The following is an 18,856-nucleotide window of genomic DNA, read 5'->3' on the forward strand; positions in this document are numbered from 1 at the left end:
ACAATGTGTGGTTAATATTGTTAAAAATAGGAAGTTAGGCCAAAAGATTGACAAGGAAGACTTAATGAAATAATGAACTTATTAATAGCGTTATGTGATTATGATATAAGGATTAGACATTCATTAAATTGGTACTTTAGTGTTTATCAAACAAACGATACATGTTACAAGAAGAGTCATATGACTCATATCAACCACTAAATCAAGAATAATGTACAGAATTTCACTTTGAGTTGAAATTTCAATGCTAATAAGGACGAAACAGCATCCCCGGGTCACCGCGTACGATAGCAACAGGCAGCGTTGTAAGATAGCTTCTTTCAAATATATATTTTTTAAAAATAGTTTATTTCCCCACCACATCGTTATCCTGATTTTCCGGGTAAGGCAACTTGTTCAAGTCAACCCGCTCCAGTAACCCGCCAGCATAGTCACCCTTTTGACCAAAAACGCGGCGGCGTTTGCTGTTCATCACCGCCATCCCGTACGCGTCAACCTCAGCTCCGACCTCCGTGGCCTTTTTCCTGATCGCCGCCGCCGACATGTCCTGGACGGAGGATCTCTCGGTGCTCTGCATAAGCTCCGGGAAATTGAGCGTCGCGGTAGGTCCTCTCAGGTAGAAAACGGCCGTGTCGTATGCACGCGCCGCCGCCTCAGGGGTAGAGTAAGAGCCGAGCCATAGCCTTGAGCGTTTGTTGGGCTCTCGGATCTCCGCCACCCATTTTCCCCATTTTCTCATCCTAATCCCTTTGAACGGTCTGTCTCTCTTCCTCCCACCGGCCACGTCAGCTGCTACTACTCCGGCCTCCATGGCGGCGGCTCCGTGTTGTAGCATGTTAGTACCGGATTTTGGTGGGGTTAGGCAAGATGAGAGAGGGAGAAGTTTTTGCAGACTTGCAGTTGGAGAAAATTCCAAACTACAAGACGACTCTCGTTATTTATAGCGGAAGTTTTTGTTCTTTTTTTTTAACAGAAAAAAAGTTTTTGTTCTTTTTTTGTTGGTAAATTTTTGAATTTTATTAATATTATATGAAACTTAATTTATGATATAAAGATAGTATAAAGATCGGATGAGACCTTAGATGAGGCGTATAGTCATCAAACTCATTAAAAGATTCTTAATCGTTGAATACTTGAATTCATTATGATCCAATTTTAATTCCAGTAATAATTGTTACAAATAACGTATGTCGATGTATAATGTTTGCATAATCAACACTACTAAGCGTTTGATTATTTTGTTCGTTTACGTACCATACCAGTTTTGTTATCGAAACATGATAGCATTCAGCCATGCATGCCAAAAGGTTATGTTTATATGAAAAAAGATATTTTTTCTATGAAAATATGATTTTGTTTCTGTACCAATTTTTTTTCATTAAAAGCCTTATTTTACATACTATAAACGAGCTTCGAAATAATAAAATAGTTATTGTTATAAAACATATTTATTTGTAGCTGATTACTTTGTAGTCTTTAAAACATTTTACAAAAATAAATAAATTGTATACTAAATTAATAATACATGCATAGAAGTAAAATATGAGAACATTAACGAAAACAAGATCAAATCCTCTTTTCTCTTTCAAACTTGTTCACCGAACCATAATCCTTTTCACAAAACTATATTTGTATTCGTTGTACATAACCGTCATCGCCTAAAATCAAAGATGCACGCATGACTTTTTACGTTAAAACTTAAAACCATACTCAACCAGATATTTTAGGATTAACAAAAAAGACGTTGACAAAAATAAAACAGAAAAGACAAACATCGGATGTCGGCTATTACGTAAAATATGTTTTTCCGGTAGACGTAATATTATTGTAATAATATTTATATGAGTGGGTACGTATACACACACGTCTCCATAGAGTGGGAGGGATAATAAGAAGAAGAGGATGAGGACAGATGGAGGGACCCATGGTCGGTAGTCGGTGGCTTATACGGTTAGGAATTGACTTTATATTTAAGTAAGTGACGACACGTATCACATTGTCCATTTTGTCCCTTGCTTTCCACGTGATTCCCTTTGGAAATTTTAATTTTATTATGAATGTAGGGACATTTTCGATATTTTCTTACTTCATTATTGTAGGGAGGAGGGGTCCATTTCGGGACTTAACGTTCCTTCTGCTTAATTGCTCTGCTTATTTATTATACACGAGGGCGGCTCATTTCCGACTTATTTACTAAGTATTTTTTTTGCTATGATTCTGGTATCCCTCAAAGCTTCGAGGGACGGCTATAAAGATGGTAGTACATGTAAACTATTCTGAATTTTTAGAATATTCTAACCTGAATTTTTGGTTTCTCGGATCTATCCTAATCCAGATTTTCCAATATCTACGAACTAATTAGATGATCATTTCTTGGTGAATTTTTCTAAAAATACATTATACATTCAAATACTATAAATATATTTTATTATTAATATTTTTTTTAACATTTGATTAGCATTGGTCATTCGAGTATCACTTAGTTCGATTCGGATCTTTGCAGATTTGGTTTGAATTTATGTTCGAATAACATTTTTTTTTCAAAAGTTAAAGTTCATATATAGTTTATTTTTTTTCAAAATCTAAAAATAATATATAATATATAACTTTAAATAATGTATGCCAAAATACTTAAACTTAACATAAAATTTGGTTTAGCTTAAATATTTGGATAAGAAATCAATAGATATTTTAAAAGTATTTTAGATATTTAAGTATCATTTAGCTATTTTAAAAATGTATTTATAACTATTTATATAAATTTCTAAGTATTTTGGATAATTTTAAAATGTCTTATATATATATAGATATTAAATTTGCAAATAATTAATACTCACTATGTATCATTTTAAGTGGTTTTAAGGTTTTTGCATAAGGATTAAGAAAATACACACTTCTATACAATTTATTAATGAAACTACTTCGACCAATAAGAAAAAAAACTCAGTATTTTATAATTGGTCAGAAAATTCAAATGTTGTTAAATTCTATCTAGAATAGTGAGAACATCAACTATTTTGAAACAAAAAAATTCCTCTAAACACCTCTTAAAATGATACGGAGGGAGTATATATTAAGTATATAAATCTGGTTAAGATATACTCGGATACCCAAAATATTTCGGTTTGGATCAGATTCGGTTTTGGTTCTATAGATACTAAAGTTTTGAACTCATTCGGATATCTAACCAATTTTAGTTAAAGTTCGATACTATACTTTGCATCGGCTTTGGTTTGGTTTTTTAGATTCAAATTTTTTGTCCAACACTATATTCTTAATTCTGTTAAAATTTAAAACGAAATGATGATGGTTCATATTGATTTTGGGTATGCAATAATTTTTAAACCAAAAACACATTTTACTATGTACATGACCCATTTTGTTAATTATTAAAAACTGTTATAGGCTCATTTAAGAAAAACAATGGGCTGAATTTAAAAAAATGTTACCATTTCATATTGCAAATCGACACTTCTGAACTTAATTATGTGAAAACTCAGTAAATCTATTTTATAATTATTAAAAACTACAAGTTACAACTTTTTCAATGTTTCTAAATTAATAAATATGGGATATATTGGATCTGCTTTGTTTTAAAATAATGAATAAAATAAATAACTAAATATATATATATATATATAATAAATTTATAAATATTTGAAGTACACATTTATAATAAACTAGATTCTGATCCGTCCTTTTAAGGGCGGATATAATTTTTGTTTAATTTTTTTTAGAAATTTAATTTTTATATTTGTGATCATATTTGTGTTTTTCTTTGTAATCATATTTGTGTATAAATTTTAATCAAAATCTAATTTATAAAATAATAACCATTTAAAAGTTGATCCGGCATACGTCCAATTCTTTGTAATCATATGTATTTATGTCAGTTTCTTTATTATCGTATTTGCATGTTTGACATTTTGACCTGCGGATATAATGTTGGGTTTTTCTTTGTAATCATATTTGTGTATAAATTTTAATCAAAATCTAATTTATAAAATAATAACAATTTAAAAAGTTGATCCGGCATACGTCCAATTCTTTGTAATCATGTATTTATGTCCGTTTCTTTATTATCGTATTTGCATGTTTGACATTTTGACCTGTGGATATAATGTTGGGTTGTAATTTTTTATTTCTCTTTTGTTTCTGAAATATGTAACGTTTTCTGAATTTTTTTTATATGTTAAAAAAAAATAATCTATATACGGTTATATAACGTAGAGTTATCTAACGTAGTGGTTAGTGTATATTTACAGAAATTAGGGTTATATAACGTACATTAACGTAGAGATATTTTTTTTACTTGTTGATAACCGCCCTAACATTATGGTTTTCTTAAATAAATGGAATAAATAGTTGGACATAACATTTATCAATATGTCACCTTTATGTTTAATAGAATAGATTTATTTTCAATCTAAAATCATTTTTGGGATATTTATTTTACCAGTTTCTAAAAATTGCATCTATTATTAATATTAGAATTATTAATAATAGTCAATAGTGAGTTTTATATATTTCTTATACATTAGAATTTTTGGTGCATATTTTGAATTTATGTAAAAGTTTTGCTTTAGTTAAATAATAAACATATATATCTGATGTATCCAAAAGTTTAGATTATAATCCAAAAGCTCAACAGTTCTCGAACTGAAAAACATTAATAAAACTTGCAAAACAATAATAGAAACTATTAAAATGATTAAAATGACGACATGGTTATTGTAAACCTCGTTTCGAAAACCCTCATATAAAAAATATTTTAAAAAGTTTTCAGTAGGACTATGGTGTATAATGTTTTGCCCCCATGAATAGTCATGGACTCATGGTTAGTTAGACCATGTGCAATGGAGACTTTTAGACAAATCCTTAGCACATATTTTTTTTTTAAAAATAATAAAATATTGTTCTATTTGGTTTTCGTGCCATTACAGATCCATAAAGTCCTAACATAAGGATTTCTCTTTCATGAGTCTCGTTACTGTATTGTGGGCCCCACGACACGTGGTGGCCCACGATTAATTTTTTTTTTTTTTTCAAAATTAGATGAAAAGAAAAATTAATAAAATAATAAAAAGTGAACTTGGAAATCGAGCCATCACGATAACACGGATGCGGCTGCTCTTAATCTCGGGATATTGAACTTTCAACAGTGTTATATCCATTTATCTAATATATTTTGTTTCTATGGTTATCTACCGCAAATTCCTTTTTATTTATTTATAAACGAGTAAATAAATAAATAAAAGAAGAGTTACACAAAAAAGAAATAAAAGAAGAGACATAAACATGTTTTACATAGGCATTAATATTCCTGTTAAGCGATCTTATATTCGAATCATCTTTTTTTATCTCAGTAATCTCTTTTAATCATGAATTTATCTTGCTTTGGTTCATTTACATTACATGTTATTATAGTCAAATTTAACAATGTTAAACTGCATTTTAAATTATATATTTGATATACTTTATGATAAAATAAAAAGTTTACTCTTTAAACGAATATCTTACAAAACTATATAAAAAGTTTACTCTTTAAACTATTTTAAACGAAATACTCTTTAAACTACTTTCGATAATGGGTTTCTCTTCAAAAAAAAGAAACATATTGTTGGGCCGGACTTCACCTAAAGAAACAAAAACTGGGCTCCAGGTTCTTCTTCTATGGCCCAAGCACATGATATTTCTTTTGAAGACAAGGATGCTACACTCGTGAAAAACAAAACCAAATCAGCAAAAGTGAGAACTAAACCACCAAAGATCCCCAAATGAACACAGTAGCGTGGAACTGTCGAGGCGCGGGTGCCGACCTTACAAAGGAGCATCTGAATGAACTTTATCACTCTGTTTTACCTAAATTTCTATTTCTTTTAGAGACAAAAAACAATCGGAATTTTTTTGCAAGATGTGCAAGTTTCTTTTGGATATGACCAGGTTTGTACCGTTGATCCGGTTGGTCGAAGCGGAGGTTTAGCCCTTTTTTATATGGATGATCCGACTGTTACTATCTTATATGCGGATAAACATATGATTGATATTGAAACTCGATTTGAGGGACATGATATTTTTATGACATTCGTGTATGGTGACCCTGTGGTTAGACATCGGGACTTAGTTTGGGAACGATTGTCACGCATGAGCACAACACGAAGTAAAGCTTGGTTTATGATTGGAGATTTTAATGAGATCACTGGAAACCATGAAAAGAGGGGAGGAAGACGTCGTTTAGAGAGCTCTTTTCTCCCTTTCCGTACCATGCTAAAAAATTATGGAATGTTAGACTTCCCTTATAAGGGAAATTTTTTCTCGTGGGTGGGAAGAAGATGCACCGGAAAAGTTAAATGCAAACTTGATAGAGCAGTGACAAATGAAGAATGGCACGCTTTATTTGGCCATTTAGTCGTAGAATTCTTAAGATTATGGGGCTCAGATCATAGACCGGTCCTAGCACGCATTCAATCTATCTCTCGGAGAACAAGGAAAAATTTCAGATTTGACAAGAGGTGGATTGGTAAACCAAGCTTTAAAAAAGCAGTAACCTGGGGGTGGAGACAATTTGATGCAACTCCAATTCGGAGTTTTCATCAAAAAGTTACCTCATGCCGAAATAAAATCAGTTCTTGAAAAAGAATAATCCTACAAACTCTGCCGTCTTGATTGAAGAATTAAAAATTAAAATAGATCTTTCCGAAGATGATGAAAACTCTACAACAGAAGAGTTGGAAGATCTAAGAAGACAATTAATTATGGCCTTTAGAGAAGAGAACTCTTATTGGGAACAAAAGAGTAGGGACCAATGGCACAAATATGGGGATAGAAACACAAAATTCCACCATGGCATTACAAAATAAAAGAGAGCTCAGAATCGGATCATCAGCATAAAAGACAAGCATGGCAAGTTAGTCGAGAAGGAAACCGAGGTGGAGAACGTGGCTGTTCAATACTTTCGGGATCTTTTCTCTACTTCTTCCCCAACAGAACTAGATAATTCCCTACGCTTTGTTTCCGAGAAAGTATCCCTGGCCGACAATAGGCTTCTCTTAGAGAATCCGTCGGAACAAGAGATTAAGAAAGCTCTTTTCGATATTAACCCAGATAAAGCACGGGGACCTGACGGCATGACTAGTAAATTGTTCCAGAGATTCTGGCGGGAGATGCGCCAGGATATTATCAAACTTGTACAAGATTTCTTTGCGACAGGCAGCTTCGACCCTGCCTTGAACCAAACGAATATCTATCTCATTCCGAAAAAGAAGAAACCTCGAGATATGACTGAGTTTCGACCCATTAGTCTTTGCAACGTCAGCTATAAGATTATATCTAAGCTACTATGCAAGAGATTGAAGAGAGTGATTCCGCGCTTGATCTCAGAGACACAATCGGCCTTTGTAGCCAAACGATTGATTACTGACAACATCCCGATAGCACAAGAAAGCTTTCATGCCTTGAGGACAAACCAGAGATGCCGAGAAGATTTCATGGCTATTAAAACAGACATGAGCAAAGCATATGATAGAGTGGAATGGAGCTTCATAGCTGCTCTATTGCTGAAGATGGGCTTTGATGAAAGACTAGTTGACCTTATTATGTGTTGTGTCACGTTGGTCTCGTATCAAGTCTTAGTCAATGGGCAACCGAGAGGACGAATCTTCCCAAGGAGGGGCTTGAGACAAGGAGACCCTCTTTCCCCCTTCATGTTTATACTATGTACGGAGTCGCTGATTTCGCTCCTTAACGGAGCAGAGATGGAGAAGAAGATTGTGGGACTCCGAGTCGCTAGGGCAAGCCCAAGGATCTTTCATCTTCTTTTTGCCGACGATAGCCTTTTCGTTTGCAAGGCAGAGTTAAACCAATGCAAAGAGATTATGGACATATTAGACATATATGGTAAAGCCTCAGGACAAAGACTTAATGCATCAAAATCCTCGATGTTTTTTGGAAACAAAGTGGAATCTTTCCGGAAGAAAGATATAAAAGAAGTACTAGGATTCTCTTCGGAAGGAGGCATGGGGATGTACCTTGGACTACCAGAACAAATATGTGGTTCGAAGATGAAAGTGTTCTCCTTCGTACAAGACCGTTTCAATGGTCGAGTCAACAATTGGTCATCGAGACTCCTTTCCAAAGGAGGAAAAGAAGTTCAGATTAAATCGGTGGCTCAAGCAGTTCCGACTTATGTTATGTCAAGCTTTTTGCTCCCACAAGGCATTATTGATAAACTAAGGAGTACGACTTCAAATTTCTGGTGGAGCTCATCGCAAAACAGCAGAGGTTTGCATTGGATTTCATGGGACGAGATCTGTACCCCCAAAGATTTAGGGGGACTAGGTTTTCGAGATCTCCATGACTTCAACATAGCGCTTCTTGCAAAACAATTATGGAGATTAATTCATTACCCGGATTTTTTATTAGCGCGTGTCTTAAAAGGAAGGTATTATAACAATACCTCCCCCTTAGACCGGAAAATATACTCACCATCTTATGGGTGGCGTAGTATCATGGCAGCTAGACCGCTACTTCTCTCGGGCCTACGGAAAACTATTGGCTCGGGTAGAGAGACGAGAGTTTGGACTGAGCATTGGATTCCAGATTCATTGGCACGACCACCTCGACCAGCCGACCATATTGTTTACCGGCTTCCCCAACTTCTTGTTCAGTCTTTTATTAAGGATGATACCAAGGAGTGGGATATACAACTTTTACGAGATTTCTTTCATCCAGATGATATCCCCTTGATACTTGGGCTCAAACCTTCTAGGTCCTTGGCTCCAGATGGATATGGTTGAAACCACACAAAATCAGGAGTATATTCAGTCAAAACCGGTTATGATCTACTACGATCGACCAAACGGAGTCGCACACATACAGGAGTTGAGAAACCGAGCTTCACATGCCTACAACGACAGGCATGGAAGATTAAGGCTCCGACCAAAATGAAGCATTTTCTATGGCAGGCTATCTCGGGTTGCGTGGCAACGGCGGAGAGACTTACTTATAGACACCTGGGTACCGATAGGAGTTGTCCTAGATGTGCTGCCCCAGTGGAGTCGATTAATCATCTTCTTTTTGAATGCCCTCCGGCCCTTCAGGTTTGGGCTTTATCAGACTATCTGTCTTTTCCGGGTTACTTCCCGAGTACATCTATCTACCAAAACATGAACTTTCTGTTTTGGAGGAGAAAAGAAGTGGCTCCCATGAGTCCACAATTCGATACCTTCCCATGGATCTGTTGGTACATTTGGAAGGCGAGGAACGACAAGCTCTTTAATGGGAAAGTCGTATCCCCGATGGATACTCTTCAACACGCCTCACTGGAGGCTGAGTGTTGGAGGAAGGCTAACGAAAAGGAGGAAGTAGAGGAGGAACTCGATGACTCCCTCACTATGGAGATGGAAACATCGCCCCCTTGGACACCCCGAATCCCGACATGCCAAATCGATGTTTCATGGATCGCTAATGGCAGCGTCAGTGGCTTAGGGTGGAGTTTTAAGGATCACATGGGCTCTGATTTCTTTGGATTGCGAGCATGTAGTAGGACCCTCTCAGCTTTGCATGCTGAGATGGAAGGTCTACTATGGGCAACTTCATGTATTAGGCACATGAAGATAACCACGATGAGGTTCGAGACAGATTGTACGGACCTAGTAGATATGGTCACAAACCCGAAGGATTGGCCGGCTTTTGTGAGAGAGACCGACTTGTTTCGGAGTCTCCAAGAGGGTTTTGAGGATGTGAGAGTTTCTCATATTCCACGGGATCGGAATGGACGTACAGACGCTTTAGCTAAGGAGGCAATAAATAGAGGCTATACATTTACCCACATAGATCAGATTCGGTCAGACGGAAAGGGTCCTCGGAGAACCGGCTCGTCTAACCACCACTTGATCTAATAAAGATGGACAGCCGACAAAAAAAAAAACCCTGGTTGCTGAAAATGTGAAGATAGAAGTAACCAGCGGCTTACAAAAATAATAAATATTCAACATATAGAAACAGTGCTCTCATGTCGGCCTCTTAAGGTATACATATGAAAATAAAATGAGCTCTATAGAGCCCATTAGTACCTTGGTTGATTTTGTCCATGATCGGTTTCAAACTATAGTAATAGCTGGACAAATCAAGATTAGCATGCATATATAGTCCAGTTGACGCAACATCCAGAAACCCAGTAATTTTAAATCATGACCAGCTGACCACTGCCGAATCTATATACAGTGTACACGTATACCGTATCTATATGTACAGTCTACATCAACCTAATAGTTTAGCTTTCTTGTGCATGAGTTTAATCGTACTACCATAGAAAAAAAAATCGTACTACCATAGGTATCATATCAGAACGAGACACTTGGAGATATATGGAGCTAAATAGCTTACCAATCGCATCTCTAGTCTCTAGATATGATCAGAAACATGTTTAAAACTTTGGATTAAGAGACTCACTAGGGGAATGAAATTTAAATTCATTAATCGCCATGTAAATTGTGTTATGTAGAAAATTAATAGAAATTAGGTAGGTACATGCAAATGCTTTTTAAAATGTACCAGCAGCATTCTTAATTTCGTTAGATAAACTCCAAACTTGAATAATAAGCATCTAATAACGAAAGCCAACATTAGAAGCTACATCAAAGTTTGGTGCAAATAATCTATTTTAGCATCGAATCATGTAATACAAAATAATTATACAGAGAGAGATATATATAAAAGTTTCCGTAAAAGAAGCACAACAACCCACTACATCAAACTTATTTCCTAACGAACCTCCATTCATTTTACCAAATTACGAAGAACTCCCATATAAAAAAAATTGCACATTCTTGACTAATTCATCTATAATAAGTAGGGTAAAGGCAAATTTAGTGGAGGGGACGTGAAACATAATAGCCATGTCTCAAAGCTATCATGATTAATCATAACTTCAACCAGAAAAGGGCTATACAACTTTTTTTTTTGGGTCAAAGTGCTATACAACTTTATACTTATATCTAATATCTCCAATAAATCTGTTTTTGAGAGTATTATGCGGGCTATATATATAACTAATGTCATACTTGTTAGAATCTAATACTATAGGTAATTTTGTTTTCTTCTTCTCGTCTTGTTCATGTCTTCTCTGTATAAACAATGAAACATACATAAATGTATGATTCGTGCAATAAAATAAAAGTGGATAAAAGGACTGTTACAATCTAACTAATGAGGCCATGCAGAGAAACATGTGAGATAGGGCTCAACAAAGGCCCAAAAAGGAGCGTACTAGTCCCTAGGGGAAAAAATAAAAATTTGTTTTTTTCCTATAAACATACATCTAATCTATTAATTTAGGGATTATCTACTATTTGAAGTTCTCATTTAAATTTTGGACTCTTTCATAGTTGTTGCTAAAATATATCATGACTCCTATACAATGTAACCTACCAACTTAAATTAAACCAAATCTTAACCAACATAGATTAGTTAAACCTAACCAGTAACACTTTTATAATATTTTTGATTAATCTCTTAATATAATTAGATCATATAAAACTGAACCACTCTTAAATCAACGAGTTCCATATCATTCCAGACATAAGAGAAAAATATCCGACTCATTTACAACGTAAGCATACAAAAACCGTGTATGCTTATGCTCATTGATCTTCCAAAAACCAAATAATTGTGGCATAGACCAACATAGGCTCATATTCGTATCACTAACTTTACTTCCATATATTTACTCTTCACCTACATTATATCACAACATACACAGTTATGCAAGAACATGATTTTTTTTTGTTCAAACAACCAAATAATGGTGGCATATGGTCAGTAGATTTTTTAAATATGTTTTTTTATATATTACATTTTACGAGACTATGTGTATAAGTTTTTTTTTTTTGAAAAAGGGCATAACTATGTGTATAAGTTAAAAGGTAAAAAGTGTGACAAGACAAATTATTATACTAAAAATGAAAGAAGATTAAATACAAACTAATAACAAGTACAACACAAATTATAACACTATTAAATTATATATATATTTAATAAAATATTTAATATATATGTCTAATATGTATATATATATATATAAATGTTACACAAAATATATATAATATTATATACACATATTATATATACCATATATTATTAACTGAAAATTGACAAATCAATTTCCGCCCTTTAGGGCGGGTCCTAATCTAGTATATATTAACTGTTGGGATTTTCCCGCGCAGAAGAAAGGACCAGAGAAACGCATGTCTTGACTCTTCTTCATTTATATATTTATTTTGTCTTTTGGGTAAGGAGCCGATGGAAACAACAATATTTTCTTTAAATGGTCAGCTTTGGAACCATCGACTTGTACAAGCTTATCTGTCTTATTTACGGCAAACCAACCATAAAATAATAATTATCCTTTTATTTTTTTTTGTGGAGCACGTAACAACCAACGTTTTATTAGAAAAAGATTAAAGAGTGTAGAGATGGATCTGAATATAATAAATCGCGTATTTTTACGGACCAGTGGTTTAGGTGACGTGGAGGGTAGGATAGTAAATTCGAGGTTTATCGGAGGGTAAAAACGGGAAAGGCAAAGATACCTCGTATACAGAGAGAGAGAGGGGAGTGGAGTTAAGCTTGCTTCTTCATTCCTCACTTTTTCTTCTCCTTCTCCCGAGGGAAGCGACTCGGTGGACTCGTTCGTTCACATTCCGCGAATCAAGACGACGAGAAGATATCGAGATTCGAGAGACTCTGATTCTGAATTATAGATTTTCTCGATGGAGTTACATTCATCTTCTTCGTCGCCGGAGAGATGTAGCGTGAAAGTGGCGGTTAACGTTCGTCCTTTGATCGGAGACGAGATAAGTCAGGGCTGCAGGGAATGCGTTTCGGTTTCTCCGGTAACGCCACAGGTGAGTGAGAGAGAGTTTTTTTTTTTCCTTTCATCGTCAAATTCGAGATTTTAATTTTAAAAGTCAGTTTCGTTTCGATGATATGTTAAACGCGTCGTCGTTGTTCCCTGGATGGATCCACGATCGCATCCCAGTTCCAACTCTGACACCATTCATTTATTTTTTTCTTCCTCTTATAAAACAGTGTCAATTTATTTTTCTTTTTCTTTTTACCATATATATATATATTAAATAATAATAGATATGTCGTTGTTACTGTATTAAATATACCAATTTTTCATGTGATTCTAATTACTGTTGGTGCAGGTGCAAATGGGAACACATTCCTTCACATTTGATCACGTTTATGGTGGAGGAAGTAATGCTTCTCCTTCTTCCTCCATGTTTATGGAATGTGTTGCTCCTCTTGTTCATGGTTTGTTCCATGGATACAATGCTACTGTTCTCGCTTATGGTCAGGTATATATTTATATTAATTACTCTCTTTAAATTGGAACAAGATTCACCGGGGATAAATGATGCAGACAGGATCTGGGAAAACATACACCATGGGGACTGCTTTTAAAGACGGTACAAGCAATGGGTTGATTCCTCAAGTCATGACTGCTCTCTTCAACAAAATCGAGTCTGTTAAGCAACAAATGGAGTTCCAGTTACATGTCTCTTTTATCGAGGTAATCAGTTTTTTTTGTCAATATCATTTCATGAATAACTGTAGATAGACCTCATCATGCCTTTTTTTTCTTCCTCATATGTAGATTCTCAAGGAAGAAGTTCTGGATTTGCTGGATAGTGTCAATGGAGGAGCCCCTGGAAAGGGTAAGTCCCCTGTACAGATTCGCGAGTCGCCAAACGGGGTCATTACACTCTCTGGCGCAACTGAAGTTCCCATAGCTACTAAGGATGAAATGGCTTCCTGTTTAGAGCAAGGGTCTCTATCCAGGGCCACTGGGAGCACTAATATGAATAATCAGTCTAGGTTAGAGTAATCTCTTCTTTACCCTGGCTTTCGCATTAAACTTTCCACTTTAGATTCATTTATTGTTAATGAGGGTTAGTGTTATTAGACGTAGATGTTTTGAATGGTACAAGGAGACATCATAAACAGTTCCTCTTCCTATAAATTATTTCCTTAATAAGACTTAAACTTTAGCATAGTGCTTATATGATTGTATCGAAGTCTCAGAATGCATCCTAATGTAGTTTTTATGTGTGATATCAAAAGCCGTTCACATGCCATCTTCACAATCACCTTAGAACAGACACGCAAAATCACTCCCATCTCAGTGGTTGAAGACACCGTAGATGAGGATATGGGTGAGGAGTATTCTTGTGCCAAGCTTCATCTCGTAGATCTTGCTGGATCTGAAAGAGCTAAACGGACAGGTTCAGGCGGTGCTCGATTGAAAGAAGGTCAGGACGACAACTGGCTTCCCATCTTACATCCTTCAGAGCAAGTTGACTTGCATCTTAACTCCAACTTCTTTTTTTATAAAACAGGAATTCACATCAATAGAGGACTCCTAGCACTTGGTAATGTCATCAGTGCACTTGGAGATGAGAAAAAGCGAAAAGAAGGTGCTCATGTTCCCTACCGTGATAGTAAACTTACTCGGTTATTGCAGGTTCATCTCTAACTCTGCTCTTCTAGATCCTAATACGTGAAGCTATTCAACATCAGAATACATCAAAAGTTTAACAGCATTATCTTTACGGCCTCCTAAATATGATACATAACGAATGAATATTTCCCAGTTTATAATCATACATTATATGATTCATGTGATAAATTTTTCATAAAATTTCCTAACATTATTGCAGGATTCTCTTGGTGGAAATAGTAAAACAGTCATGATAGGTAAACTTGTAAGTTGTATGCGTTAATCCCCCGGATGTCTCATATCCACAAATTTAAACCGTCTCTCTCTGTTTGCATTATTCTTATAGCTTGCATCAGTCCCGCTGACATCAATGCTGAAGAAACTCTTAACACACTCAAATATGCAAATCGTGCTCGGAATATTCAGAATAAGCCTGTTGTAAGTACCGAGGAATTACCTTAGATGAGCTTTCAATTCTGCAGATAGAACACCACTATCAGCTAATACAATATAAGAAGTTATATATGGAAAAAAAAGAAGTAAGAATATTCACTTGGGAGCTCTAACAGGACAGACTCCTTTATTTATCTTGTTGTACAGGCCAACAAAGACTTAATATGTAATGAGATGCAAAAGATGCGTCAACAGCTACAAAATCTACAAGCTGCACTATGTGCTCGTGGGGAAACCCCATCAAAGGAAGTGCAGGTACATATATCTATCTTCTGCTGAAATTAGTCAGATGGTATTATAAACTTCTCACTACTAATCGTATATACCTTCCATTTTAAGGTAATGAGAGAGAAGATCATGAAGCTAGAATCTGCCAATGATGAGCTTTCTCGAGAACTTCACATCTATCGCAGCAAGAGAGCTACACTTGACAATTGCAATATGACTACACAGGTAATTGCTGTATGCATTAGGGAATTAAGATTAGATTTATCTGGCAGTTTTCTTAAAAGAGGTGTTCACTTGATCATATACTCAGGAAGATGGTGTGAGTTCTACAAAAGATGATTGTCTCAAAAGGGGATTCGAAAGTATAGATTCAGATTATGAAATGAGTGAAGCAACATCAGGTTTGGAACACAGGCTTCTCTGGAATTTCTTTTCATGAAATGCACTCTGCATTATCATACCCTCACTTCATCTTGTAATATTTTCTGATTCACAAGGTGGAATCTCTGAAGATATAGATGGAGCAGCTAAAGAGTGGGAGCATGCACTTAGGCAGAATAACATGGGCAACGAATTAAGTGAACTGAGCAAACGTCTGGAGGAGAAAGAGGTCTAGTCATTACTCCATTGAATATTTCTATTCATCTTTATAACGACTGGATTGTTTTAATCATGTTATAGTTTTTATATTTGCAGTCCGAGATGAAAATATGTGGGGCTGGAACTGAAATTATCAGACAACACTTTGAGAAGAAAATGATGGAACTTGAGAAAGAGAAGAGAACTGTACAGGTGAAATATAGCATTACTAACTTTTCTCGTTTTGATATTCTTACTTGAAGTTTCAATACCGAGTCACGAGTAACGTGTACAGGTTGAGAGAGATCTATTGTTGGCTGAAGTTGAGAAACTTGCTGCTAGTTCTGATAGACAAGCACAAGTTGCAAGAGACAGCCATGCACAAAAACTAAAAGCACTCGAGACACAGATTTCAAATCTTAAGAAGAAACAAGAAAATCAAGTTGAGGCCTTGAAACAAAAACAGAAAAGTGAAGATGCAGCAAAGCGTTTACAAGCTGAAATACAATGCATTAAGGCTCAGAAGGTTTCGTCTTGTTTCTGTTGTCATATTTTTTTTCCTTCTTGATCTACATGTTAATTTTATTCCTTTTCTTTTGTTTGTCTAGGTTCAATTACAACATAAGATGAAGCAAGAAGCTGATCAATTCCGACAATGGAAAGCTTCTCAAGAAAAAGAATTATTGCAGGTACTTTATCTGCATTCATTTCATCTATATTAGTCCTTCTAATTATTAATTTGAACTAATCTCAAGTTTCGCTTTTTTTTTTATCATCCTTCCGGTAGCTCAAGAAAGAAGGAAGGAAGACAGAGCATGAAAGACTCAAACTCGAAGCCCTCAATCGACGTCAAAAAATGGTAGGAGTACTTGAGAAAAACACTTTGAAGAATTAATTAATTCGAGTGCCAAAAGAAAATAATCTCATGAGAAATGCATCTTAATGTCTTCCAGGTTCTTCATAGAAAAACAGAGGAGGCAGCAATGGCTACCAAAAGACTTAAAGAGCTGCTGGAATCTCGCAAGTCATCAGGTAATGTATTTTCCAGAGAAACATTTTAGCTGGTTTGTGTTTGTCTTTTCATAATCCTTTACTTTCTTTCTCAGTGGCGGCCAATGGTCAACCACCAACTAGACAGGTAATAAAATCTCCTAATTTAGATATGGATCCCATCCCACCATCTCGTACAAGTGTCAACTATTTCCTTTTCATATAATTTCCAGGTGAACGGAAAAAATCTTCAGAAATGGATTGATAACGAGCTAGAGGTTATGACAAAAGTACATCAAGTTCGTTCCCAATACGAAAAGCAAATCCAAGTGTGCGTTTTTTTTTTAAATTCTGTTTCAGTCATGTTGTTAGGTACAAACTTCTTTCTCCCAGAAATTTTTCTAATCAGTAATCTACTGTGGTTGTGTACAGACGAGCTGCATTGGCTGAAGAGTTAACCTCCTTAAAAAGAGAAATGAACTTTGCCCCAACTCCCCATCAAGAGAAAAATGGACAGTTCAGGTACAACTTTGGATGAAGTGACTCTGTATTGACATTTGCCTTAAACCAAGTTTCTTAATCCTTTTTCTGACGTGTTATCTTTTTCTCTATGCGTCAGATTTTTATCAACAAAACCCAGATTGGAGAGAATAGCTTCTCTTGAGAGCATGTTGGATGTTTCCTCAAATGCTCTCACAGCCATGGCCTCTCAGCTCTCAGAAGCAGAGGAAAGAGAGCATAACCTACACACTAAGACTCGGTGGAACTCCATCAAGTCCATGACCGATGCCAAGTGTTTGCTTCAATATGTGTTTAATTCCACTGCCGAAGCAAGGTAACTACTCTCTAATCTGATTAAAGACAAGACTTTGGGACGAGAGGGTGTTTGTTTTGATTTTGTATGAAAATCACACAGATGCAAAATCTGGGAGAAAGACATGGACATCAAAGAGAAGACGGAGCAACTAAATGATCTCCTCTGCTTATTACAACTATCTGAAGTCCAGAACCGAGAGATACTTAAAGAGAAAAAGACAAGGGAGCATACATTGTCCATTGCGCTGGCTTCATCATCCCCATCATCATCGGTTTTTACTTCTAAACTTTCTTTTTTTTTACTAAATTGAAATCCAAACCTCTTATGTGAGAATCTCTCCTTGAAAACAACATGCAATTTTTTTCACTTCTCGCAGGTAACTTCAAGAAGCTCATCAAAGCAATATGGGGATAGTAATGCGAGCAACCAATCGTCTCCACCTTCATATCATCGAGCAACAAAGCATCTCAAATACGCTGCGCCAGGTACAGTCAATGTGTCCGTGAGAGAATCAGCGGCTCTGTTGGAAGAGAAGAGAAAGATGAAGGCAATGAAGAAAATGGGACAGAGTGGTGGGAAGCTGTGGAAGTGGAAGAGAAGTCATCATCAATGGCTGCTTCAGTTTAAATGGAAATGGCAGAAACCATGGAAGCTCTCTGAGTGGATTAAGCATAACGATGAGACCAGTATGCTCTTCATGTCTAAGACTCATCATGATGATGGTGATTATTACTCGTGGAGCCGCCGACACTGAGTTTCGCAATTTTCTTAAGGGTGTACTTGGGGTTGACTCGTGATACATCTGTCTATACATGAGCCTTTTGTTTCTCTTTTTGTTGATAGATTTAGAGTTGGTCGTTTGGGTTGCAGCAGTCATTGTTCTTTACACTCTCAAATATTCTCTTTCCTTCTCAGAAATTAATCCTCAAAAGAAGCATAATTGATCAAAAGCACTACGGCCCCATGAGTCATTACAATAGTCTCCTTGCAATAATACAAACTAGATGATAATCGCGTGCATGCACGGAGCAAATTTTTTATACAAATGTTTGTTCAATGGTTTTAATATTTTGAAACAATGCAATCTTTACTATCGTAAAATGATAAATACAAATATTGATCTTTTAAATCGATCATTGTTACCGAAGAATTAATGTATTACAGTTTATTAATACTAATTTTAAAGACTTTATATACATAAAAGGCGGCTGACACAAATCACTAAAATCAGATAGGTTTTCTGCTCCCGATTTGTTTAATATTGACTTTCCATAAGTGCTTTC

General features: G+C 35.6%; 2 protein-coding genes across 2 annotated transcripts; one reads left to right on the forward strand and one right to left on the reverse strand.

Annotated features, from left to right (window-relative positions):
- Positions 1-119: 119 nt before the first annotated feature.
- On the reverse strand, positions 120-919 carry LOC108807044 (ethylene-responsive transcription factor ERF011). The gene has a single exon (XM_018579280.2). The coding sequence runs from the start codon at positions 833-835 to the stop codon at positions 347-349; it is 489 nt and encodes a 162-aa protein (XP_018434782.1). The 5' UTR covers positions 836-919; the 3' UTR covers positions 120-346.
- An 11,679-nt stretch (positions 920-12,598) lies between these two features.
- LOC108813822 (kinesin-like protein KIN-4B) lies at positions 12,599-18,523 on the forward strand. Its single transcript, XM_018586493.2, has 23 exons — positions 12,599-12,905; positions 13,212-13,364; positions 13,430-13,579; positions 13,664-13,884; positions 14,131-14,318; positions 14,406-14,530; positions 14,727-14,763; positions 14,853-14,944; positions 15,107-15,214; positions 15,299-15,412; positions 15,498-15,588; positions 15,685-15,797; positions 15,884-15,979; positions 16,062-16,292; positions 16,375-16,455; positions 16,554-16,625; positions 16,720-16,798; positions 16,873-16,904; positions 16,990-17,087; positions 17,189-17,278; positions 17,376-17,591; positions 17,673-17,844; positions 17,950-18,523. The coding sequence occupies exons 1-23, from the start codon at positions 12,771-12,773 to the stop codon at positions 18,325-18,327; spliced, it is 3,072 nt and encodes a 1,023-aa protein (XP_018441995.1). The 5' UTR covers positions 12,599-12,770; the 3' UTR covers positions 18,328-18,523.
- Positions 18,524-18,856: the final 333 nt, after the last annotated feature.

This window comes from Raphanus sativus, chromosome 6 (genome assembly GCF_000801105.2).
Source record: "Raphanus sativus cultivar WK10039 chromosome 6, ASM80110v3, whole genome shotgun sequence".
NCBI lineage: Eukaryota > Viridiplantae > Streptophyta > Magnoliopsida > Brassicales > Brassicaceae > Raphanus > Raphanus sativus.

Excerpts from the sequence above, each read along its gene's own strand:
- LOC108813822 (XM_018586493.2), top strand. The coding sequence starts at position 12,771 with ATGGAGTTACATTCATCTTCTTCGTCGCCGGAGAGATGTAGCGTGAAA. Across the intron at positions 14,945-15,106 it reads ATATTCAGAATAAGCCTGTT|GCCAACAAAGACTTAATATG; the intron begins GTAAGTACCGAG and ends CTTGTTGTACAG. Across the intron at positions 16,799-16,872 it reads GGAATCTCGCAAGTCATCAG|TGGCGGCCAATGGTCAACCA; the intron begins GTAATGTATTTT and ends TTTCTTTCTCAG.
- LOC108807044 (XM_018579280.2), bottom strand. The coding sequence starts at position 835 with ATGCTACAACACGGAGCCGCCGCCATGGAGGCCGGAGTAGTAGCAGCT.